Here is a 27,162-nt window from a genome sequence, read left to right on the forward strand (position 1 = left end):
AAAAACCATGTGCTTAGCCAATTGAGCTAACTCTCTGGTGCACAGTAAAGCTCTTATAAGACTCTTAAAATGTTATAGGCATACTGTAATATATACATATAAATTCACTTAATCTTTTCAAAAGATCAGTGAAACATCTTTCACTACCCACCTGTTATAGATAAGGAAAGTGGAGTTTAGCATGGTTATATAATTCATCCTAAAACACAGGTACTAAGTGCTAGAGACTGGAATTTTGCATAAATAGTGCATAAACAGTACAGATCTATTACAGTATGAGATTTGGATTTCAAGTAGGTGGACTGAAAATTAAAGGCAAGGCCTTAAATTTTTTTTCTTGTTTTTATTATTACTTGAGGGTATCGAGATTCACAGTATTTTTTCCCTGTGTACAGAATTCCAATGCTACACCCATCACCACTTCCCTCTTCCCAAATCCCTGGTGTCTCTCCCTTTCACATACCCCCCACAAGCTCATTTTCATGGATCAGTTCTCCCATTTTGTTGCAATTATTGCTACCTTTATAGGAAAGGGGAAAATATGGCAAATCCAGGCTTAGAGGGGGTGACACAGTTAAAATTCTTATTAGTTTTCAATTTCATGTATTGCTTTTTGCTCAGTTTGCAAAAGTTCTGATCAAAAGGAAGAATGCATTTTTCCTTTTATTTGGTTTTTATTTGAGATAAGAGATGTTAACTTATGATGGTAATGATTTCACAATGTACATAAGTCAAGTCACTATATGGCACACCTTAAATTTAATTAGTGCTATACATTAAACACATCTTAATAAACTAGAAAAATTATTCTATTCATGTCTATGTGAAAATCTTGTAGTCATATTTATCTTGACCTATATAAAAATTAATAATTGTCGAATATTCCAACTCTCCATCCAAATATAATTCTTTTCATGAATATAAAATCATAGATAACAGATAATTTATATATAATACATATTCTATATATAAATAAGCAAAAAATGGGGTGGAGGAAAAGCCATCTGTAGTAGATCAAAATCTTTCCACTAAAATGTCTCACAATTTTGCATTAACAGATTAGTAGCCCCAGGGACATGTATATCCAGACATATAACAATTCTCAATCGTCCCTGAAAACTGATATGACTTTGTAAGAAGGTTCTAGGACAGAATATGAGACCAAATTATAGATGTCATTTTCAAATGAAAACACTGAGACAATGGTTATGTTTTCTCAGTAAATCCTTCTATCTTTAAAAGGCTAGGAACAACCATCTTAAAATGAGACTTTGAGACTTGGCAGCAACATTGATTCAAACATGTAAATGCCACACACAAAAAGATCAAACCTAAAAATGGTGAAGTAATGTACTGAAAGCAAATGGATTTCTGAATAAACATGAACAATTGGATTTTCGAATGATCTGTGATATTAGCAATTATATTTGTGAGCTGGACAGGTAATACAGGTCATAAGGTGTTTGCCTTACACACAGCAAACCTGGGTTCAATCCCAGGCACCACATAGAGTCTCCCAAGCAATGCCACGAGTGATTCCTGAATATTCCCTGAATAGTCAGGTCACAAAATGATAAAGACCTCAAATGCAGAGACAAACTTCATATATGAAAGGTATTAAAGACAGGGAGAAATTCTGAGAAATTCATGAATTAAGAAAACTGCACAGATATAATAACTCTTAACTGGAAATACAGAGTCACATCATACATTATACTAAAAATGAGTTATTAGTCAAGTGTTAAATAATATGGGGTAGCAATGAAGTTACTTCACAAAGCAAAAGACAAAAGTTCAAAAGACTGGATCACATCCTTTGCATGTAGGAGCCCAAGGTTCAATTCCTGAAGCCATATGGTCCCCCATGCATTCCTGGGAGTGACCTCCAAGCATCTAGCCAAAAGTACTCCCCCACACTAGTGGATGTTGCCCCAAAACAAATAAAAAGTTAATGACAAAGGTGAAAGTAGTGTCCCAGGTAATGAAATCTAACAATAGCATTTAAGATAAACTAGAAAGAATAACAGACTCTACAAATCTCATTAGAAACAATATTAAACCATCAAAAACTTATATATCTTGCTAAAGATACTCCTTTTATTTGGAAAGTATTTTTCCTGTATTTGCCCATTTCCTTTTTTGTTGGGTTTTCTGCCATTTGCTTTTTTAATTTCTAAGTATTGTATTCTTAAGATAGGTCATTTGTCAAGTCAATTTACTGTAAATATCTCCTCCCAGTTCATGCTTTGCCTGTTCAACTCATGAGACATCTTTTGAAGAGTAATTATTTATTAGAATATAGTTCAATTTACTCTCTAATAAGATAGAATGTATTCTCTCAATTTCCTCCAGAACAACTTAAGTATTGTTACTAATTATTAGTTATTCTTTAAAAACTGGGGATGGAGCAATAGCACAGAAGTAGGGCGTTTGCCTTGCACACGGCCAACCTGGCAGACCCAAGTTCGATTCCTCTGCCCCTCTCGGAGAGCCCGGCAAGCTACCGAGAGTATCTCGCCTGCACGGCAAAGCCTGGCAAGCTCCCCGTGATGTATTCGATATGCCAAACACAGTAACAAGAAGTCTCACAATGGAGATGTTACTGGGCCTGCTCAAGCAAATCGATGAACAATGGGAGGACGTGCTACAGTGCTTTAAAAACTGACTGCATGAATTCACTAATGAAGCTATGAGACTGAAAATATTGAATACTGCCTTTTAATTATTGAGTAACTATTTTTATTGGTTCAAAAATAGCTACCAAAAAGTCTTGGGAGATGAATTACGGGTTACAGGTGAATGCTTGGCATGTGCAAAGACTCAAGTTCATATCATAGCAAAGCATATTCCCTGACCACAATTGAGGTGGCTCTGATGGGCCTTGATAATTGCTGGGCCCAGGCAACATTGCATCCTAGGGTCCACACATTGAATTATCAGGACCAATTAGCCAAGTACTGCTGAGAGTAAACCCTGAGTCCTCGAGCACTAACAGAGTTATAAAATTATAAAAAGTAAATTTTTAAACAAAAATTTTAAGTTATAATTCTCCAAGATAGACCACATGCTGAGCCACAAAACATGCCTCCATAAAATTAAGAAGATAGAGATTGTATCAACAATCTTCTCAGACCATAATGCGCTGAAATTAGAAGTAAATCACACACAAAAACAGAAAACTAAATCAAACACCTGGAAATTAAACAGTGCCCTATTGAACAACGAGTGGCTTAGAAAAGAAATCAAAGAGGAAATCAAAAGATTCCTAGAAACGAATAAAAATGAGAACACGAGTTACCTAAACTTATGGGACACAGCAAAAGCTGTGTTAAGAGGAAAGTTTATAGCTCTACAAGCATTCCTCAGGAAGGAGGAGCGAGCACACATGAGTAACCTAACCTCACAGCTTAAGAGCTTGGAGAAGGACCAATAAAAGGAGCATAACCCGAACAGGAGAAAGGAAATAATAAAACTCAGAGCTGAGATTAATGAGATGGAAACCCAAAAAACAATCCAAAAGATCAATGAAACCAAGAGCTGGTTCTTCGAGAAAATTAACAAGATTGATAAGCCTTTAGCAAAACTCACAAAGAAAGGGAGAGAGAAAACCCTAATAAACCGAATCAGAAATGAAAAGGGGGTCATTACAACAGAAACTACAGATATTCAAAGGATCCTCAGGGAGTACTTTGAGAGGCTTTATGCCACGGAACATCAAAATCTCGAGGAAATGGATAAATTCCTAGACTCCTACAGACTCCCAAGGCTGAACCAAGAAGACCTGGAATACCTGAACAGACCTATCACCATCAAGGAAATTGAAATGGTAGTAAAAAGTCTCCCCAAGCACAAAAGTCCTGGCCCAGATGGATTCACTAGTGAATTCTTCCAAATCTTTAAAGAGGACTTACTCCAAATCCTTTTTAAACTTTTCCACGAAATTGGAATATCAAAAACACTTCCAAACAGTTTCTACGAAGCAAATATCACACTGATACCAAAAGCAGACAGAGATACCACAAAGAAAGAGAATTACAGGCCGATATCCCTGATGAACACAGATGCAAAGATCCTCAACAAACTACTAGCAAATAGAATCCAACTACTCATCAAAAAGATCATACACCATGACCAAGTAGGATTCATCCCAGGGATGCAAGGATGGTTTAACATTCGGAAATCAATCAACATAATCCATCATATCAACAAAAGAAAAGATAAAAAGCATATGATCATATCAATAGATGCAGAGAAAGCATTTGACAAGATCCAGCACCCCTTTATGATGAAAACCCTAGTCAAAATGGGTATAGAGGGGACTTTCCTCAACATAGTTAAAGTCATCTACCACAAGCCTACAGCAAGCATCATCCTCAATGGGGAAAAACTGAGAGCCTTCCCTCTAAGATCAGGGACGAGACAAGGACGCCCACTTTCTCCACTGCTGTTCAATATAGTACTGGAAGTACTTGCAATAGCGATTAGGCAAGAAAAAGATATTAAGGGCATTCAGGTAGGAAAGGAAGAAATCAAGCTCTCACTGTTCGCAGATGATATGATACTATACTTAGAGAACCCAATAACCTCCACCAAAAAAATCCTAGAAACAATAGACTTGTATAGTAAAGTTGCAGGCTATAAAATCAATACCCAAAAGTCCATGGCTTTCCTATACGCAAACAGTGAGAGAGAAGAAAGCTACATGAAAAAAACAATCCCGGTCACAATTGTGCCCCAGAAAATCAAGTACCTAGGAATCAGCTTAACTAAGGAAGTAAAGGACCTGTACAAAGAAAACTACAAAACGCTACTTCAGGAAATAAAAGAAGACATGAGGAAATGGAAAGATATCCCCTGCTCATGGGTCGGGAGACTTAATATTGTCAAAATGGCAATACTACCGAAAGCATTGTATAAATTCAATGCAATCCCTATAAGGATACCCATGACCTTCTTCAAAGAAATGGAGCAAACACTCCTGAAATTTATATGGAACAATAAGCCCCCACGTATAGCTAAAGCAATTCTTGGGAAAAAGAAAATGGGAGGAATCAACCTCCCTAACTTCAAACTGTACTACAAAGCAGTAATAATTAAAACAGCATGGTACTGGAACAAAGGCAGAACTGCAGACCAATGGAACAGGGTTGAATACACTGACATCTCCCCTCAATCATATGATCATCTAATCTTTGATAAAGGTGCAAGTAATGTGAAGTGGAGTAAGGAAAGTCTCTTTAACAAATTGTGCTGGCATCACTGGACGGCTACATGCAAAAAAGTGGGCTCAGAACTCTGCCTAACACCATGTACAAAAGTAAGATCAAAATGGATTAAAGACCTCAACATCAGACCAGAAACCATAAGGTACATTGAAGACAAAGTTGGAAAAACCCTCCATGACATTGAAGCTAATGGTATCTTCAAAGATGCCACGCCACTGGCCGAGCAAGTGAAAACAGAGATAGATAAATGGGACTATCTTAAACTACGAAGCCTCTGCACCTCAAAGGAAAGGGAGATGCACCTCAAAATCAGGGAGATGCAGATCAAAACCAAAATGAGATACCATCTCACACCTCAGAGACTGGCCCACATCCAAAAGAACAAAACTGATGCTGGCGCAGATGTGGCGAGAAAGGGACACTGTTTCACTGTTGGTGGGAATGTCGACTGGTTCAGCCTTTCTGGAAAACAGTATGGACGATTCTCAAAAAATTAGAAATTGAGCTCCCATTTGACCCAGCAATACCACTCCTGGGAATATATCCCAGAGAGGCAAAAATGTATAGTCGAAGTGATATCTCCACTTGTTTGTTCATTGCAGCACTCTTTACAATAGCCAGAACCTGGAAGAAACCTGAATGCCCAAGAACAGATGACTGGTTAAAGAAACTTTGGTACATCTACACAATGGAGTACTATGTAGCTCTTAGAAAAGATGAAGTCATGAAATTTATATACAAGTGGTACAACATGGAAAGTATCATGCTAAGCGAAATGAGTCAGAAAGAGAGGGATAGACATAGAAAGATTGTATTCATCTGAGGAATATAAAGAAACAAAATATGAGATTAATACCCAAGAGTAGCTGAGATCAACACCAGGAGGATTACTCCATAGCTCAGAGGCCAGCCAGGCATTCTAGAGGAAAGGGCAGCTCAGATAGAGAAGGGAGCACCAAATAAAGGGTGTTTGGAGGATCCTCCCAGGAGGGGAGATGCGTGTTGAAAGTAGACTATGGACTGAACATGTTTGCCACTCAAAGCCTCTTTTGCAGACCACAACACTCAAAAGGAGAGAGAGAACACAAGGGATTGCCCTGCCACAGAGGCAGGGTGAGATGGGAGGGATGGGGGTGGGAGGGATATTATCCATGGTTGTGGAAAATGGGCACTGGTGGAGGGATGGGTATTTGATCATTGTATAATCGAAACCCAAGCACAAAAAATTGTAAGTCTACAACTGTACCTCATGGTGTTTCACTAAAAATAAAAAAAAAATTTAAAAAAATTTTAAGTTATAAAATTATAATCCTCCAAAAGCATAAAAAGCAAATTGCTACTACTATTCTTCTAATTCTTTTTATGACATTATTGGCAATTTGTGTTTTTCTAGGACTTTGTCCTCTTCATCTCAGTTATCAAATACAATGACACAAAGTTATAATAGCTCTTCAAAATTTTTAATATCTGTAAAATTTGCAGTGGTGCTCCTTTATAATTCATATGATTAATAATCTGTATTTTATCCATTAATATTACTAGATAGTTATCAATTTAATTCATTTTTAAAAACCATTCTTAGAATTTGTTTATTTTCATTACTATATAAAACTAGATGACCAATTTTAATTTTTCTAACTTTTTGTTAGATATATTTGCAAAAAGCAATAAATTTCCAACTTAGTGGTTTGACTTCATTCTACAAATTCTGATGCGTCATATTTCTATTATTATAATACTCAAAATATTTTTATTTCCATTGTGATTTCATTCTTGCCGTGTGGAATATCTGGATGTTTATTGCTTATTTTTCAAACATTTGAATATCCTTGAGTTGTATATCTGTTCAGAGTCTTAATTTACTTCAATAGGGGCGAACAGAGTGTAGAATTTCAATCTTTTCACATTTATTACAATTAGTTTTGCTGTCCCTCCAAAGGGTCTATTTGGGTCTGTGTGCCTTAAGCATATGGGAGGGATAGTGGGATCAGTGGTGGTGAAGAATGGGCACTGGTGGAGGGATGGGAACTCGATCATTGTATAACTGAAACCCAAGCACAAAAATTTGTAAATCTACAACTGTACCTCATGGTGTTTCACTAATAAAAAATAAAAAAATAAAGAGAATGTATATTCTAGAGTTGTTGGATGCAGTGACCTAATGTATGTCAACTCTGTCATATTGGTTTATCAAGTTTAAATCTTCTACATCTTCCAGTGATCTGACACTGTATCAGTTACAGAGATAAGTATGTAAAAGGGGCCAATCCAGTTATATATTTTGCTTATATATCCTTATATTATCAATGTTTACTTTATACATTTTGAAGATATGCTGCTAGATGTATACAAATTTAGTTTTTATGTATTATGATTCTATTAATTTCAGAGAAAGAAGTCACATTGTTGAACATATAACAAATATTAAACAATAATCTATGAATAGTATGAAATCACTATATTACAAAAGACTTACAACTTAGAAAAATACAAAAACATTTTTTTGACTGTGGGTACACCTGGCAGCGCTCAGCAATCACACTTGGAAGTGCTTGGGGAACCTAAATGGTGCCAGAATTGAACCAGAGCTGGATGCATGCAAGACAAGCACTTTAACCCCTGTACTGTCTTTCCAGTCTTGATTTCTTGAACAAGTGATCAAAATGAGAATAAATGAAATATATGACTATCCCTATATGTAGTAAAGAAAGTGTATAGGAAATTAAAGTTATACTCACTTGCAAAATCAAATCATCAGGTCAAGATTAGGTCACTAGTGAATTTTGTCATGTACTTAAATATATATACATGTATATGTATATTCATACATATACATATATAATTTAAGGAAGTCTTATATAAAAATCCCAAAACAGAGGTATGAATACTGAAATATTTTAGCAAGTAAAAATAATTTATAAAAACTTTAAGAGAAAACAGAACAGGCATGAAATTTCCCAACTCATTTTATGAGATTATTGATATAATATTAAAATCAAAGATCTTGGGTAGAGAGATAGTACATCAAGGAGGGCACCTGAATTGAGCTGACTTGGGTTCAATCTCTAGAACCCCAAAAGCTCTCCTGAAACTGCCAGGAGTGATCCCTGAGTGCAGAGGCAGGAGCCAGTCTTGAGCACAGTCAGTTGTGGCCCCATAACCAAAAGAAAAAAAGAAGAAAGAAAACAATTCAATAAATAAAATATGTCATCAATAAAAGTTCCAAATCAGGAAAGACTAAAATCTTCCAAAAGCAGACTTAAGTCCTTACTAAATATTAGAAATTAGAATTAAGAAATATGTAAGAAAGATAAAATAGTGTGATGAAGAAAAGTTTATCCTAGAAATGTCAGGACAGGGTCATATCCAGAAATCAGTGACTAGCCATTATAGCAGAACAAGATGTTCATCTTAATTAACAAAGTATAAGCACAGAAAAATACAATATCTATTTAAATTATATACTCTTGTAAAACTAGGAACAGAAAGAAATTGCCACAAGTTAATAAAGGGCAGTTAAGGATAAGCACAGCTAGTACACTAAATGCTGAAAGGCTAAATGTTTTGCCATTGGATTAGAAACAAGATAAGATAAAATAAAGAACATTCAGGCCTAGAAAGATAGCTCAGTGGCTGAGAGCTTGCTCTGTAAGGCAGGAGGTCCAGAACACCAGCACTGAATGGTCCTCCACACTGTTGGGAGTAACCCCAAGCACAGAGAGCCAAAAGTAGCTCCTGAATACTGTTGCACGTGGACTCCATGCTCCCAACCCTCCTCAAACCAACCACCTGCATTTAAGTTTGAATTTGAATAAACCTTCAAATTTAAAAGGAAAAGATAAAATGTGATGATAATGCATGCCCCCAAATCAAGGAATTTACAAATGCTCACTAGAATTAGTAAATGAATATATGAAGGTCCCAATAATACAAAGTCAGTGTACAAGAATCAATTGTAAGAATCCCACTGATAGTATGGTAAAGTAAGCTTCTAAAATCACTCTACACACAGTGCTATAATAAAAAGAAAGACAGTACAAAACAAAAAATGTTCTGGCTGAGTGAACAAGAGCTGGCCAATTTTAGAGGATCAAAAGAAATGTGAACAGGGAACTGAGTTGCCCAGAAACCTTAGGGAAGACAGCATCTTCAGTACGAGTTGAACCTAGCTCATTGCCTGGCATCGAAAATAACCACAGAACAATATAAGAGTACAATGTTATATGCAGAATATGCTTCAAAAATCCCTCAATATATGATGAACCAGAAAAAAGTTCTTTTGGCAACTCTAGAGTTTTCACTAAAGTTTTTAAGGTATACTTTCCAGAGTCTTATTGAAAAAAGTCAGTCATACCAGAGGTCCAAAACTCTATAATAAAGGTGATTTTTTTGGATAGATATGGGTCAGGGCCAGAGAAATAGTACAGCAGGTAGAGTGCTGGCTTTGCATGCCACTGACCTGGATTTTAACCCTGGCAGGACATATAGGCCCCTGATTCCCACCAGGAATGATCCCTGGGCACAAAGCCAGGAATAAGCTCTGAGTAAACTGGGTGTGGCCCAAAAAACCAATAACAAAACAGATTGGTTGGTTGAGTTTTTGTTTGTTTTCATTTGGGAGCCACAGCAGCAGTGCCCGGGGCGTACTCCTGGCTCTACACTCAATTACTCCTGTCAATGCCTGAAGGACCATGTGGAATGCTGAGATGGAACCCGAGGCAAGTCCTTACCAGCTCTGGCCCTGATATGAATTTTTTCCCTTCAATACGAGTTTCTCCTACTATCCAAAAGGAGAGCATTCCCATTAAAAAATTTTTGGTAAGAAAATAGTACAGAAGAAAGAATCAATCACTATGAATTTAAACTAAATTTGGGGTGCTTTCAGATTCCAAAATTAGCTATCAAATTATGACAAATAACATACAACCTAAAACAACACTGACATTCAGTAAAAGCAGGAATGATATAATAAATACACAGCCTGCATTAAGTCATTTCTTGGGAATGAGCCTGGAAGTACCACTCTCACTGCTTGTGAGTAAACTGTCCCTATAAAAGCTGCTGCAAACCAAATGCTGAATGTATTTGCCTTTTGTTGTAAAAGCAGAAATCCTCTTTGTATTTCTTTCAGTTAGTGAAAAAAGGTATTAATGTAGGTCTTTGGTAAAAGCAAAGTAATGTGTAAGACAAACAGCAAACCAAATGATATCAATTTGTCCCAGAATAATTTGTTGAAAACCTTTTCTTTGCCCCCAATGCACTGCATTGGTATACCTCTGTCAAAACTCAACACTGTCCATATATGTGCAGGTCTATTCTTGGACTCTTCTCTTATGTTATGGCTCCATTTCAATAAAGTACAGTCTCATATGAGTGAGCAATAGGCATATGAGAAAATGTTCATTGTCACTCATGATTAGGAAAACCCAAACAATATTGAGATATCATCCCATGCCAGTGAGAATGGCACACGTCAAAAAGTCTGGAAACAGCCAATATTGGTGGGGCTATGGTGAGAACGGAACCCTCATCCAACTGTTGGTAGGACTATCACCTGGTATAGCCTCTATGGAAAGTAATATAGAGATCTCTCCAAAAAATAAGAATAGAACAGAAATCCCATAGGATCCAGGGATACCACTTCTTGACATCCAGCACCAAAACACAAAAACATAAAATTGAAATGATATAGGTACACCTATGTTCATCACCGCACTTAGTATTATAGCCAAGGTATGGAAACAACACAAATGCCTAACTATGATGAATGCAGCAAGAAGTTGTGGAACACATACACAATGGAATACTGTGCACCTTTAGGAAAGAACAAAACCATGTAATTTGCAGCAACATGAATAGGGATATCATGCTGAGTAAAGACAGAAAGAAAGGGATAGATACAGAATAACCTCTCTCATATGTGGAACTTTAACGATACACAGCAAAGTCGGGACAAAGGACCAAAGACAACACAATGGAAGAACTTATTCACACAATTGAACTGGTGGGAGTGGGTTGAAAGGAAAGGTCATTGGGGTGCTTGGGGTGCTTGATGATGGGTATGGTATTGGACTTATATGCACAGGAAACCATTAACAATTTAAAAATCATAGAGCCTCAATTTTAAGTTGTTTTTAACAGAGATAGAGAGACAGCACAGCAAGTAGAGCACTCGCCTTGCATGTGGAAACCTGAGTTCAATCCCCAGCATCCGATATGGTCCCCCAAGTAATGCCAGGAGTGATTTCCGAGTTCAGTGAAAGGAGTAAGCCCTGAGCATTGCTGGGTATGTCCCAAACAAAACAAAACAAAATAAAAATATTTTTAAAATAATGTACTCTTTGGGGTCAGAGTGATAGTATAGTGGGTAGTACAATTGTCTTGCAGGTGGCTTACCCAGGTTTGATCCCTGGCATCCCATATGATCCCCTGACTATCACCAGGAGGTGTTCCTGAGTGCAGAGCCAGGAGTAACTCCTGGACAATTTTGATGTGGCCCAAAAAGCCTAATGAAAATAATATACTCCTTGGATTACAGCATATCTAAATAATAGTGTAAATCTTCCATATTTTTCTTCTTTTTTCATGAGTGTGCTGTTCTAGATCCTTTGAATATTTATATAAATTTTCAAATCTATTTGTCAGTTTTTACATAAAAATAAAATTGAAAAGACAGCTGAAATTTTAGTAATAGGTTACCACAATACGCAAGGAACCCTGATGTGCATATTAGAGAGCACAATACCCCTTGAGGGCTGAATATACATATTTTTAGGGACACAAATAACATTTCTCTAGATGGAACATATGCATGAGACCATATGTGAGGATGAGAATACACTGCAGTGACAACAAATTAGACAACACAGAGGAAATAAACAAAATCCTTAGAAAATATGACAAAAGATGAAGCAAAAAAATCTTAATAGCCTTATGCCTAATGTAGAATCTGAATCTGTTATTACAAATTTTCCATCAAGAAAATTCCAGGTCCAGATGGTTTCACTGGAGAATTCCATGAAATATCAAAAGAAGCAACATCATTAAACTACTTTGGAAAATAGGTATGGGACTACTTTACATAAATTTTCTGTGGGCTAGTATAACCCTAACATCAAAATCTGACAAATGCAATGCAGAAATGACAAAAGGAATAACATACAAGAAAAATAAAAAGATTTTTTTATCAGCACCAAGCTCTAAGCAATGACTTTAAAATATCATTACAAAGAATTCCAAAATATGAAAGGGTAATAACCTATAGCTAATTATTACTTTTCTCAATAGGACAAACTTTGTTTAATATATGAAAATAATGCTCACTTAATATATGAAGAAAGGTACTTGACAAAAACAAAACAAAATATTCAACAAACTAGGGTTAGGAAGTAATTTTAAAGAGAGAGAGAGAGACAGAGACAGAGAGAGAGAGACAGAGAGAGAGAGAGAGAGAAAACAAAAGTGTCTGCCATAGAGGCAGGTCGTGGGATAGGGGTGGGGCAGGAGGGAAACTGGAGAGAAACATTTGTGGCGGGAAATATACACTGATGAAGGGATGGGTGTTAGAACATTATATGATGATAGAAACTCATATCAAAAACAACTTTGAAACTGTGCACATCACAGTAATTCAATTAAAAAATTTAAATAAATAGAAAGAAATGAAGGAATATCTGAGGTTGGGATGATCATACTTAATAGATAAAAGTTTTGACCCTAATATTGGAAACAGGGCAAGCCTGCCATTATTCACCACTTCAACATAAAGCTTTCATTATTTCAAAAAGGAAAGGAAAAACATAGGCATGAGATTAGACACTAAGAAGCAAGTATCCATAAAGTGATAATGGTTATATAAAACACCCTAAAGAACCTATAGAGAAACTAATGGATGCATTTTACAATGCTTCAGGACATAGAATCAATGTACCAAACTCTATTGTTAACAATGAAGACTAAAAAACTAAAATTTAGGAAATTATTAAAATCCAAATAAGTAAAGATAAATTTAATGACATATATAAGAACCCCCGCCCCCCAACACACAGACACACCATTTTTGTTTACTCTGTGAAGGGGTCACACCTGTAAGTGCTCAGGGTGTACTCCTGGCTCTAAGCTCAGGAATCACTCCTAGGAGGGCTCCAGGCTCCAGGGACAATACGGGATGCTGGGGATGCACCTTGGTCAGCCGTGTGCAAGACAAATGCCCTACACAATGTACCATTTCTCTAGCCCTTGAAAGTTTTGCTGGAAAAATAAAGGTGTAAATAAATGTAAAAATAGTTTTACAAATAGAAGACTCATGTTGTTAAGATGTCAATTCACCTTAAAAATCTATTCTCTAAAGGGAGCACCAAAGAAAGTGTGTCTGGAGGATCCTCCCAGGATGGGAGATGCATGTTGAAAGTAGACTATGGATCGAACATGATTGCCACTCAATGCCTCTTTTGCAGACCATAACACCCAAAACGAGAGAGAGAACAAACGGGAATGCCCTGCCACAGGGGTGGGGTGGGATGGGGGTGGGATGGGGGTGGGAGGGATACTGGGATCCATGGTGGTGGAAAATGGGCACTGGTGGAGGGATGGGTATTTGATCATTGTATAATCGAAACTCAAGCACAAAAAATTTGTAAGTCTACAACTGTACCTCATGGTGTTTCACTAATAAAAATTAATAAAAAAAAATCTATTCTCTAGAGCCATCTCAACTCCAAACAAAATCCCAGCAAGTCTTTTTAAAAATGTTAAAAACTGATTATAAAATTTTGTGGAAATACAATGACCTAGAAGAGTCAATATAAATAGAAAAGCAAATCTAAAGAACTTATTTACCTGATTTCAAGACTTGTAAGAAAAGCTACAATAATTTTTTTTTTAAAAAAAGGATGGTGGGGCTGGAGTGTAGGGCAGCAGGTAAGGCGTTTGCCTTACACATGACTGACATGGGTTCTATCTCCAGCATCCCATAAGGTCCTCCAAACACTGCCAGGAGTAATTCCTGAGTACAGAGCTAGGAGTAACCCCTGAATATCGCTGGGTGTGTCCCAAAGAGCAAAAGAAAAAATACTAATTTTAAAAGAATGGGTTAGCCAAAAGAACAGTGCATTAACTATCTTTTTGTATTTCTCTATTTCCTGTATTTCCTCCAATTTTAATTCATTTTTATTGAAACATGGTTATGGTTATGTAACATGTTTATGGTTTTGATATACAAAGTTACTGCACTTTCATCAATACCAAAGTACTCAATACCCTCCACCACTGTCCTTGTGTCACAGCTAGTTCAACTTTTCCTTTCTCCAGCTTCCTCACCCCGCTGTTTGGTATTCTTAGTTTTACAGTCAAAGGTCAAAGGGTTTATCATTCCATACTGTATATTGCAGTGTTTTCTTTCTCTATATACCACATAGGTCCCGCACACCTGGGTTCCTCTACCGGTTCCTTCATGTGTGAGGCACATCTGAGCGTGTGGAGAGTGGTCTTAAGTATGGCTGTGGCTGGTTCCAGAGGTCTTCAGCTGTCGGGGCTCTGCTCACAGCAGGGAGGGAAACTCAACATGCCCCCCTCCAAGGGGACCCAGTGAAGACAGCCAGGTGTGCGGGACTCGGGGCTGAGATCTCCAAGCCTGCTCGGATTGGGACTGGGCCTCCTCCACCCAGTCCCCCATCTTCCAGTAGCTAGGCGTTACAACCACCAACTACCCCCAGCGCCATGTAATCCATCAATGGCCAAGACCCAGAGACTATAAAACCAAGCTCCCGGAAGCGCATGGACGTCTTATTGTCTAGTTCTTGCTCTTGGAGAACCTGGCAGGCTACTGAGAGTATCCTGTCCCCACGGCAGAGTCTGGCAAGCTCCCAGTGGCGTATTTGATATGCCAAAACCCAGTAACAAAGATAGGTCTCATTCCCCTAACCCTGAAAGAGCCTCCAATGTGGAACTTGCTAAAATCTCAGGGCTAGGATGAATGAAGACATTATTTGTGCCTGCTCGAGGAAATCAATGAACAACGGGATGACAGGGACAGTGAGAGTGATATACCACAAAGGAGTGAGATCATCTAGTATTTGGTCTCCACCTACTGACTTATTTAACTTAAAGTAAAATAATTTCAGTTCTATCCAAGTTGCAGTGAACATCAGCGGGCAAGAACCTGCCTTGCATGTGAGGACTATGGTTGGTTCTCTAGTACCATCCTACCCCAATGATAAAACAAAACAAAACAAACACCCCCCCCCCCCTTTCCTTACATAAGCGAACCCATTCCAGAGCCCAGGCTCACCAATAACTCCTTTGTAGAGCTGTCACAGGTTGAACCACTACTGCCTTACGCTCATCACCTCAGGGCCAAGTTCAAGGAAACCAGGGATCATCCTTACCAACAGATACCTCTGAAACAACTCAGGCTCATCAATCCAAAAACCTCCCCAGCCTGCTTACTCTGACTCACCCATTCCTTCCCATGATAAATCACAATAAAGGCTCTTGCCCTTGCCTTTCCCTTACTTCTACCTCCAAGCTAACCCTGGTGCTTCTCCATGTGGAAGTGGCATGGCATGTTCTTTTCACTGAGGTACTTTAAGTTACAAACTATATTTCCTTTGGCAGTTGTCTTCAGACATGTTAATCTAGTCAACTTTAATAATAATAATAATAATAATAAAGCATACATTAAAAATATACAGATCAAGTGAACAGAATCAAGAGTCTAGAAATAGACACACAAGTTATGCTTACAAAATTCAATAGAGAAAAGAAAGTATCTTTGACAAACAATTTTAGAACAACTAGATAGTATGTCAAAGACAATTAATATCAATCTTATATCAAACACAAAAAGTGGACCACACACTTCAACTGAAAATAGCTAAACTGATGGAACTTATAGGATAAAATATGATCAAATCTTTGTGTGCCTACAGTAGGCAAAAATTTCTTAGGCAGATCCAAAAATTACTAAAAACATTCAAAAGATGATAAATTAAAATTAAAGCCTTGCTCTTTAGCACCAGTAAGAAAATAAAATTACAAGTTGTTGATTTAAAAAATACTAGCAATATATATATATATATATATATATATCTGGCAAACTAATTATCTCCAAAAATATAAAGTACTCTTACAACTCAATGATAAAAAAGAATATAAGCATCCTGATAAAAATGAAAAATATGGGTGATGAAGATAGCTTAGGGGTCAGCAGGAGTCATGCCTTACACACATAAGAACCAAAACCAGATATTCTACATCACAGAGTCTCTGATCATGGCCAGGAACAGCCTTGGAAAGCCCCAAGCACAGCCAAGAGTGGCCCTTGTGTCCCCCATACAGTACTGGCCTGATCATTGAACCATCTGGCCCAGTTGGTTAAGTATCACCAGGAATGAACCTTGGGTCCCTTGAGCACTGCTCGGGAAGTCCCTCCAAAACAAACAAACAAATAAATAATGGAAACATATATCTAACTTTTCACCAAAAACTAGTAGGAGAATAACTAATGCCCAAAGGCAATAGAAATGAAGAGCAGGATAACTGGTCCTTAGTTCCAAATGTGCCAGTGAGGGGAGGGGGGAAAGGGGAATAAATTAGGTAAGGGACCACTATGACAATAATAAAGGGAAGTGGTCACTTTGAACAAACACTGGGTGCTGAAACGAGATACAGTGATATGTACAGCACCCTATCAGTAACATTATTAAAAACCACAATGTTTAAAGGGGGTGAGGAAAAAGAAAAAAGTGACTTCCAGAGAGGTAGGAAGGGGGCCAGGAGGGACAGGGGACATTGGTGGAGAGAAGTGGACACCGGTGGAGGGACTGATGTTTGAGCACTGTATACTTGAAACTCAATCATGAAGAATTTTGCAACTTTATAATTCACGTGATTCAATACAGAAAAAAACTCACCAACCTGTACACTTATGTAAATTGTACCTTAATAAAATTGATTTTAAAAGAAACAGGACAAGTAACTGTGCTCATAAAGTTTGAAGATTTGGAGAGATAGTTAGAAATAGGGAAGATGGAGAAGAGTGAGATATCTGAAGGCTATATCTACAAAGAGAATAGGAACAGAGACTGGTGACCATAATTTGAGAAGAGAATGAAAATGAATGAAAAGAGAATGAGCTGAGAGATGAGAGAAATAGAATGAGAATGAGAATGAGAATGAGAATGAGAATGAGAATGAGAATGAGAAGGAATTAGAACAGAAAGTGGCACTGGTAAGAGAAAGAACAGAAGCAAGAAAATCACCAGATCATGAAAGAAGGCAAATGTACTGAAATGTGAACGTGTTTGATAAGAATCTAAGATCCTGGGAAGTGTGGTTTCAGTAATGAAGCATAAGAATATGATGGAAGGAGAGAGAGCATTTGGAGTATAGAAACAGAAGCAATTCTCCTGGGAGGAAATAAGCAAAGAACACAGTTGATCACTGTAAGGAAAATAAAGGGAGAGAGTAACTTGGTACATGAGAGGTCATTGCAATCTATCCTCAAGTCACTGCTAAAGTTTAGAACCTTCAAAAGAGCAGTATAATATAATTTTAAAAGCACTGACTTCTCTTAGAAAAAAATGCATTTCCATATCTCCTGTGTGAATCACAGTCACTCACTTGGATAGTTCTGATGAGGAATGTTGCCCTCCAGCATCCATGGCTCCTCTTCTTGCTCCAATTTGTAGATGATCTCTGGTTTGAGAATTTTATAACCTGTTAACAAAACATGATAGAGAACTGGGTCCAATTAATTGCTTTTCACTTGTTCTTTCTGAAAGACACCATATGTTACTGGGGAAACTAAATGATTATAGAGGTGAAGAGGTTCTGAAGAACGTTGGACAAATCAGGATGACACTGTCACATATATCAGATTTCCGAGAGCACTTAGCAGCTGAGAAGGGGTAGAAATATCATAACTGAGGTTTTATGTTCATTTCATAAGGCTGCTGTAACCAAGTACCAAAAGTCAGGTGGCGTTAAGCAACAGAAATTTACTGTCCCACATTTGTGAATAAATCAAGATATTAACAGGGGTATGCTCTCTGGTATTTCCAGAATTCTCTGTTATTTACTTGGTTTATCAATGCATCACTCTAGTAGATCTTCTGTATCTACTAACAGCCCTTCCTTGATGTATGCCTATTTCTCTGTTCAGATTTCCCTTTTTGGAAAAGAACAATAATCACAGTTGATTAGAACCCGCCCCAATGATCTCATATGGACATTACTTCCCTTTAAAGAACACATTCCCCAAAACAGGTCACATTATGAGGTACTGAGGGCTTAGACTCTACCTATCTTTGCGCATAATTAAAGTCATAAAAATTTTCTCCTCTCTTCCCATCACCACTTATACCGTGACCTCTTCCTGAGTCCTGTGGAACAAGTAAGCCCCCCCACTGCTGGCTCTCAAACTCAGGACCTGCTCCTAATGCAGGAACATTAATGCTGATTAATGCTGATGCTGGCCTGTCATCATTTAGGCGTGTTGAAGGCTCTGAAACTCTACTCACCCCATCACCCTTTGTCCCAAATGCTGGCTCTGGAACCCCAAACTGCTAAAATATTAGCACAACTACTATTCCTACCCAAACTGCTAAAATATCAGCACAACAACTATTCCTACTCAACCTCACGAACTCTGAGAGCTTACATGTTTTGGTATCTGTCCAGGAATACCCCCATAATAACCCTGCTATGTAAATCGGAGTAATTATATATTTACTGGTACGACCACTGAAATAGCTTCTTTTTACTTATTTTTTTAAATTTTTTATTAGTGAGACACCATGAGGTAAAGTTGTAGACTTACAAATTTTTGTGCCTGAGTTTCAATTATACAATGATCGAGTACCCATCCCTCCACCCGTGCCCATTTCCCACCTACATGAAAAGTATCATGTTAAGCGAAATGAGTCAGAAAGAGAGGGATAGACATAGAAAGATTGCATTCATCTGGGGAACATAAAGTAAAATAGCTTCTTAAAGGCACAGAAATCCTTACATTAACAGATTATAAATAGGAACTCCTTTACTCAAAAATGACAAACCAGATCAGATCTCAGATAGCTGGGTATCTGAAGTTCAAATTGCAGCAACCACAAACCTTTAAGAACAGTGGAGGAACAAAGGAATTCACCTGCTCTGGCAGACAGGGGCAGAAGTTCCAGAAGATCATAGAGCTCAAATAAAGACTCAAACTTCATCGAGGAAGACCTTAAGTCTAAACTCCATGCAATGACAATGGAAATAAAGAAACCACTGGAAGAGAAATTCAACTAGCTCAAGGATGAATTGATCCAAGGTATTAAAGGAGTTAAAAATACAATAGCAAGGCACAGTAACAGAGCTCAGCTCATGGAGACACCTTACCAGTGATATTGAGACACAATACTAACCATCAACAATAATAAACTGCCAAAAGAAAAGGAAAGGAAAGGAAGAGAATATAATATTTTTAAGAGCAAGAGGAATAATTTCTGAATTACAGGAATACCAGGAGAGGAAAAGGGAAAAAAGGGGAAGAATGACTGGTGGAAGAAATAATAACTGGACTTCCCCATTCTCTGTTGTGAGTCTTCTGCACTGATTCAAGAGATTTAAAGAGTATCTAACAAAATAGGTGCAAAAAATAAATTTAGGTACTTCGCCCTGGCCTCTCTGGAAAGAAAGATGGCGGCCGCACGGGAGCCTTGTGGACAGCAGGTTTGAGCCGGGGGTGGGGGTGGCAGGGACCTCATGGGAAGGGGGGCGTTCCGGGTCCGTCCTTCACGCCCTACCGAGGTCACCAGTTGCCCCCCACGAGCGGCTCTCCGGCATGGCCACGGCCCCGGAAGCACAAGGACTTAGCACAGAAAACCAGTCGCTTGGAGCAGAAAAGCAAATGGACTATGTGTTAAACCGCGCCAGCATGCCTGCCCGGAGGGGAAAGGGTGTTGCCCCATTCGCCCTGGCCTCTCTGGAAAGAAAGATGGCGGCCACACGGGAGCCTTGTGGACAGCAGGTTTGAGCTGGGGGTGGGGGTGGCAGGGACCTCATGGGAAGGGTGGCGTTCCGGGTCCGTCCTTCACGCCCTACCGAGGTCACCAGTTGCCCCCCACTAGCGGCTCTCCGGCACGGCCATGACTCCAGAGCACAGAAACTAATCCCTTAACTATCTTACTTTTAATAGAAATACTACCAGGGTTAATAAGTAAAATAGCAGAAATCCAAAACTGCGCGGCCGCTATTGCGGCCGCGCAACATCATTTAATTTTTAAAAACCCAGCTGTAGAGAGCAAACCATTTCACAACGCTCTTTCAGCATGTCTGATTTCGGGGGTGGGGGTCGTAAACTCTAAATAATAATGGTGCATCTTTTATCGAAACAATGAATCTAGTCAAAGTAGATAGAGTGTTAACTAGAACTCATCTGCCTCACAGGAATTGGGAGGGGTGGGAGGTGGGGTTCTATTGGGGTTCGCGGTTAAAAATAAGTATTGGTAAAGGGAAATGTGTTTGATATTTACAAGACTGAGACCTAAACCTGAAAGCTCTGTAACTTTTCCGACAGTGATTCAATAAATAAATAAATTATTTTAATAAATAAATAAATAAATAAATTTAGGTACATAGTAATCAAAATGGTGAAAAAAATACAGACTGCTTAAAGCAGCAAGAGAGATGAAAACTGTCAAATGCAAGGGAAATAATTGTCACAGACCTTACACATGTTATCTTCCAAGTAAGGAAAGAGTGGAATAAAATAATCAAAATACTAAATGACTAATGAAGACACTGTGCCTGGTCTGTTGAATCAGCATGGACCACCCCTGAATGAGACTAATCTTGTCTTTTAAATTGACTATCTTAATCAGTTTATTAAATCTCCAAAATTTAAAATATGCTGCTTGTGAGAAAATTAGGCATTTGATAAACCAATTAAGTGTTTAAAATAAAAATGCTGCTTAGAACAGAAGTATATAAAAATGATATTGTTAATAGGTATTTTCAGTTTTGTCTAGTTTCTTGCTAAGGTTTTAAGACAGATTATACGCCACACAAATGAATGGATCAAACAACAACATAAGACAGGAATTGGCCTTTGATTTTAAATATCTAGTTTGTTCCTATAAACCTTCTCAATTAAAATGAAAAAAATAAAAAAAATACTAAATGAAAAATATTCTAACCTAGATTCCACTACCCTATTAGAGATATTAATTAGACATGAGGGACGGGTAAGAACCTCTTCAGACAAACAAGAGCTAGAAGCATTTGTGACAACTAAATCAATCCTGAAAGAATTACTGAAAGACTGCCTATAAAAAGCAAAATATACTCTTGTGAAAATAGCTTGATGCTACATACTCATACACAAAAATGGCAACACAGCCCTTTGTATCAATAACCTCTCTCAATGTCAATGGACTAAACTCCCCTATAAATATGCATGGAATGGTGAGGTGGGTCAGGAAAGAAAATCTGTCATTTGTTGCCTATAGGAAACACACCTAAAGGCACAGGTTAAATACATACTCAGAGTGAAAGGATGGAAAACAATCATGCAATACAATGGTACAGAAAAAAAAACCTGGGACAGCCATACTTACATCAGCCCAAATACCACTCATTATAAAGAAAGTAATCAGAGACAGTCATGGACACTAATTACTGGTAAAGGGAAACAATATATCATGCTCAGGATTGGAGTTAAATTATTGAATATCTAAAACTCAACTATCAGTAAGTTTGTAAATCATGGCTCTTTAATAAAATTTATTATAAAATGAAAAAAGGAAATTACAGTGATCAACATTTATGCACCAAATGAAAGGGTCAGCAAAGTTCATAAAGCTTCTGCTCACAAACCTAAAGAAACACATTGAAGGAAACACAATAGTAGTGGGAGACTTTAACACTCCACTAGACAGATCAACCAGATTGAATATCAGTAAAGATACTGTCACTGTCACTGTCCTCCCCTTGGTCACCGATTTGCTTGAATGGGCCCAGTAACGTCTCCATTGTGACAATTGTTATTGTGTTTGGCATATTGTATACGTCATAGGTAGCTTGCCAGGCTTTGCCGTGCGGGCAAAATACTCTCGGTAGCTTGCTGGGCTCTCCAAGAGGGGCAGAGGAATCGAACTCGGATCAGCCATGTTGGCTGAGTGCAAGGCAAATGCCCCACCAGCTGTGCTATCGCTCCAGCCCAAGTAAAGATCAAGAGACCTAAATGAAGAGGTAAAAGAACTGGACTTGCTGGAAATATACAGGACTCTTCATTTCCAAAAAAGAATACACATTTTTCTCTAGTGCACATTAAAAATTCTTTCGGCTATATCATATACTAAGTCATACATAAATTAATGAATATAGAAATCATACAAAGTACCTTTTAGATTACAATGTCATGAAAATTGAATTTAACTATAGAAGATGAGGAAAAATTAACATTTAAAAACTGAACAAAGTACTGCTAAATAAATAACTGGCTCAAAGAGGAAATCAAGAAATAAATTTAAAAAATTCCTTGATACCAATGAGAAAGAAGATACAAGCTATTAAAATCCACAGGATTCAGCAAAAGCTGTACTAACTGGGAAATCCATAGCAATGCAAGAAAAAGCCCAAATCCAAACCTAAACACACATCTCAAAAATCTGAAGAAAATGAACAGCAAACAAACTCAGAAAAGTTGTAGAAGGAGAGAAATAGTAAAACCAAGAGCATAAATCAACAATATAGAAACCAAAAAAGCAATTCAAAGAATCAATGAAAGCAGGGGCTGTTCTTTCTTTAAAGAATAAACAAGATTAGCTAGACTAATAAGGGGAAAAAGTGAAAATCTACAAGTAAATCAGATCAGAGACAAAGGGGGAGAAAGTAAAACATTCTTCAGAAGTTCAAAATATAATGAGAGGCTACTATGAAAAACTTTATGCTCTTAAACTGGAGAACCTAGAAGAAATGGATAGATTCTTAGAATTATAATATTCCAAAGCTGAATGAGGACGAAGCAGAAAGCCAAACACAAGTTAAAAAAAACTGAAACAGTAAGATTCTTCTCAAGAACAAAGCTCTGTTCCAGATGGGTTCACTGGTGCACTCTATTAAGCCTTCAGAAAAGATTTACTACTAATACTCTTTAAACTCTTCCACTATACTGAAGACACAGGAATGCTTCCTAACACCTACTAACATTACACAAATATCCAAAGCAGTCAGAGACTTCTAATATTATATTGAAAAATAGTTGTCTGAAAATAAAATTTCAGAAAACTCTTCCAAATGAGCATTGATCTAGAAATTATTTTTTAAAAAAGTTTTTTGGACAATAGAAGAGGAGGGAAAAGGACTAACTATGTGGGGAAGAACTTAGTACAGGACTAAGTTCATGATGCAAAAATCTATTTTTAATATAGGAATATTGGTCTTTATTCAGCAATAGATTAAGCTGATTGAATTGGGCATGAACTCCATGATTCAAAAACTCTTAACAAAATCTTAGCTAACCAAATCCAACAACATATCAACAAAAATCATAAAACCTGATCAACTAAGATTCATCCCAGGGATGCAAGGATGGTTCAATATATGCAAATCAATTAATGTAATACACCACATTAATAAAAGGAAAGAGAAATAACAATTGATGCAGAGAAAGCCTTTGATAAAATCCAACATCCATTCATGACAAAAAAATCTCAATAATATAGGGGTAGAAGGAACCTTCCTCAAGATAGTAACAGCCATCTATAATGACACCACAGCCAGTATCACTTTTTTTCAGTATATTTCTTAATGGTACAAAACGGAAAGCATCCCCTCGGATCAGGTACAAGGCAAGGATATTCACTATCTCCAACTTTATTCAATATAGTATTAGAAGTCCTGGCTACAGCAATGAGGCAAAAAAAAGCAAATCAAAGGGAACAAAATTGGAAAAGAACTCAAATGATCACTATTTCCAAATGACATTATGATATACATATAAAATCCTAACAAGCACAAAAAGCTCCTAGAAACAATTGAACAATACATCAAAGTTTCCAGCCACAAAGTCAGTACACAAAAACTGGTCACATTCTTGTTTGTTTGCTTTTTGTGACATACCTGGTGATGTTCAAGGCTTACTCCTGGCTCTGCACTCAACAATTATTCCTGGTGGTGATTGGGAAACCATAGGGGATGCCAGGGATAGAAACTGTGTCTGCCGTGTACAAGGCAATCACCCTATCATTTATAATCTATCTCCAGTTCCTCGTTGCATTCTTATATTCAAAGAATGACTCAGAGGGGGAGGTGATCAAGGAGTCTATACCATATAAATTAGTACCCCAAAACTTCAAGTATCTAGGAATCAACTTAACAAAAGACATGGGAAATCTATACATTAAAACTTTGAAATCATTCAAGAAAGAAATAGGAGACCTTAAGAAATGGAAAAATACTCCATACTCATGAACTGGAAAAACCAATATCGTTAAAATGACTATTCTTAGACAATGAAATTATGCAATTTGCTGCAAGCTGGCTGGAACTGGAAGATCATGTTGAGTGAAGTAAGCCACAAGAAAAAGGACAAACACAGGATGATCTTACTTATCTGGTATATAGAATGCTGGATAAGGAAATGCAGTACAGGAGGATGCCTAGATCACCCTTGACCCTGGTGTTTAGAGTGGAGAAGGACACGGAAGTAAGCAAGCAAGAAAGAAATCAAGGGATGAAGAAAAAAATGGGAACTAATGGGTGATTAGGCATCAGGGCTTCAGTTATACAGGTAATATGGGTGAGTGGTATAACCATATATCCTAAACACAGACTCAATAAAACTGAAAAAAAGTATCTAAGCTGCAACCACTTGATCTTTGTAATGTCAAGTTGACAACTGGGCTTGGGACAGGGGTTAGGGGTATGGATGGAATATGGTGGAGGGAAGTTGGCATTGGTGGTGGGACTGGTATTGAAATGTTATATGCCTAAAACTCAACTATCAACAACTTTATAAATAATACTTGTCTAATTAAAAATTATATAAAAATAAAATTAAAAAACTTAAATCACAATAGTATAGTGGGTCGGGTGACTTTCTTGCATGTGACCAACCTAGGTTCAATCTCCAGCACCCCAAGTGGTTCCCCCAACCCCTGAGCACAGAACCAGAAGTTCTCAGCATTACTAGGTGTGTCTCCGCCCCCCAAAAAAAACCCTAAAACGACTATCCTACTTAAGCTATTATATATATTCAATGCAATCCATGTCTAAATTCAGACGACATTCTCCAAAGACCTAGAGAAGTCTGTAACAAAGTTTGTATGAAATCAGAAGAGGCCCTAAATAGTCAAAGTCATACTGAAAGAAAAGAAATTGGAAGGTATCTCATTACTTAACTTGGAACTGTACTGTAAAGCTGCAATGATCAAAACTGTATGGTATTGGGATAAAAAAAAAGGTTTTCTGATCAATGGGTCAAAATCAAATACCCAAAGTCAAAACCGCATATTTACGTACAGTTAATTTTCAATAAAGCAGCTGAGAACATGAAATGGAAGAAAGATAGCTTCTTCAACAAATGGTGTTGGGAATAATGGATAACCACGTGTGAAAAATTAAAGTGGGACCCGTATTTCCCACCTCTCACATAAAAGTCAATTAAAAGTGGTTCAAAGACCTTGAGATCTGACTGAAAACTACACAGAGTAAAATACTAGGCAGAATGCTCCATAATTTGGACCTCAAAGGAGTCTTGAGAAGTCTTTTGTTTGTTTGTTTTTTGGTTTTTTTTTTTAATTTTTATTAGTGAAACACCATGAGGTACAGTTGTAGACTTACAAATTTTTGTACTTGGGTTTCAGTTATACAATGATCGAGTACCCATCCCTCCACCAGTGCCCATTCTCCACCACCACTAATCCCAGTATCCCTCCCAACCCCCCACTCCCCCCATCCCACCTTGCCTCTGTGGCAGGGCATTCCCTTTTGTTCTCTTGAGTCTTGAGGAGTCTTGATACCACAAAGGCAACAGAATAAGAAATAAACAATGTGACATCATATTAAAGAGTGTCTACATGGCAAAAGAAACATGGACTAAAACTAAAAGAGAGCTAACTGAATTGGAAAATATTCACATTTGGAATATCAGATAAAGTGTTGATATACAGGATATATATAAAGTACTCACAAAGATCAACAACAAAAAAATCCAAAATCTCTAGCAAAAAATGGAGAGAGGATGTAAATAGACATTTCTTAGTGGAAGATGGGCAGATGGCCAGTAGGCAAGTGAGAAAGTGCTCAGCATCACTTACCATTAGGGACATCCAAATCAAGATGACAATGAGATATCATTTCACACCATTGAGAATGATATATATCAAAAATAGGAAGTCTGTGTTGGTGGGAATGTGGTGAAAAAGAAATTCTTGTCCACTACTAGTGTGCATGTTGTCTGGTTCAACCCCCATGGAAAACAGTATGGAGAGCTCCCAGTAAACTCAGAATTGAGCTGTCATGTAACACAGCAATTCCACTTTTGGGCATCTCTCCCCAGGATACAAAAACCTTCATTTAAAAGTACATATGCATACCACTATTCATTAAAGCACTTACTACAATAGCTAAGATATTGAATCAACTGAGGTGTCCAATAACAGATGAGTGGATTATAAAGATGGGTATACAGATACACAATGGAATACTATGCAGCTGAAAGGAATTAGGAAATCATGCAATTTTCTGCAACCTATTTAGAACTGGAAGACATCATATTGAGTAAAGTAAGGTAAAGGTAAAGGCCCTCCCGTTGATCGTCGATTTGCTCGAGCGGGCCCAGTAGCGTCTCCATTGGAGACTTTGTTGTTACTGTGTTTGGCATATCGAATACTCTTGGTAGCTTGCCGGGCTCTCCGATTGAGTAAAGTAAGCTACAAGAAAGACAAACATA

The 27,162-nt window shown here is 37.6% G+C and overlaps 1 protein-coding gene across 5 annotated transcripts in view; it reads right to left on the minus strand.

Annotated features, from left to right (window-relative positions):
• LOC130036687 (zinc finger protein 81-like) overlaps positions 1 to 27,162 on the minus strand; it is an 86,184-nt gene that overhangs the window by 2,104 nt on the left and 56,918 nt on the right. For all 5 annotated transcript variants that reach the window (XM_056128581.1, XM_056128579.1, XM_056128580.1 and 2 more), the window contains one exon: positions 17,847 to 17,942. In XM_056128581.1, coding sequence (XP_055984556.1) covers positions 17,847 to 17,942 — 96 coding nt within the window. The remainder of the gene's footprint in view (positions 1 to 17,846; positions 17,943 to 27,162) is intronic.

The sequence above is a fragment of the Sorex fumeus genome, unplaced genomic scaffold (assembly GCF_029834395.1).
Source record: "Sorex fumeus unplaced genomic scaffold, SorFum_2.1 ptg000065l, whole genome shotgun sequence".
Lineage (NCBI taxonomy): Eukaryota > Metazoa > Chordata > Mammalia > Eulipotyphla > Soricidae > Sorex > Sorex fumeus.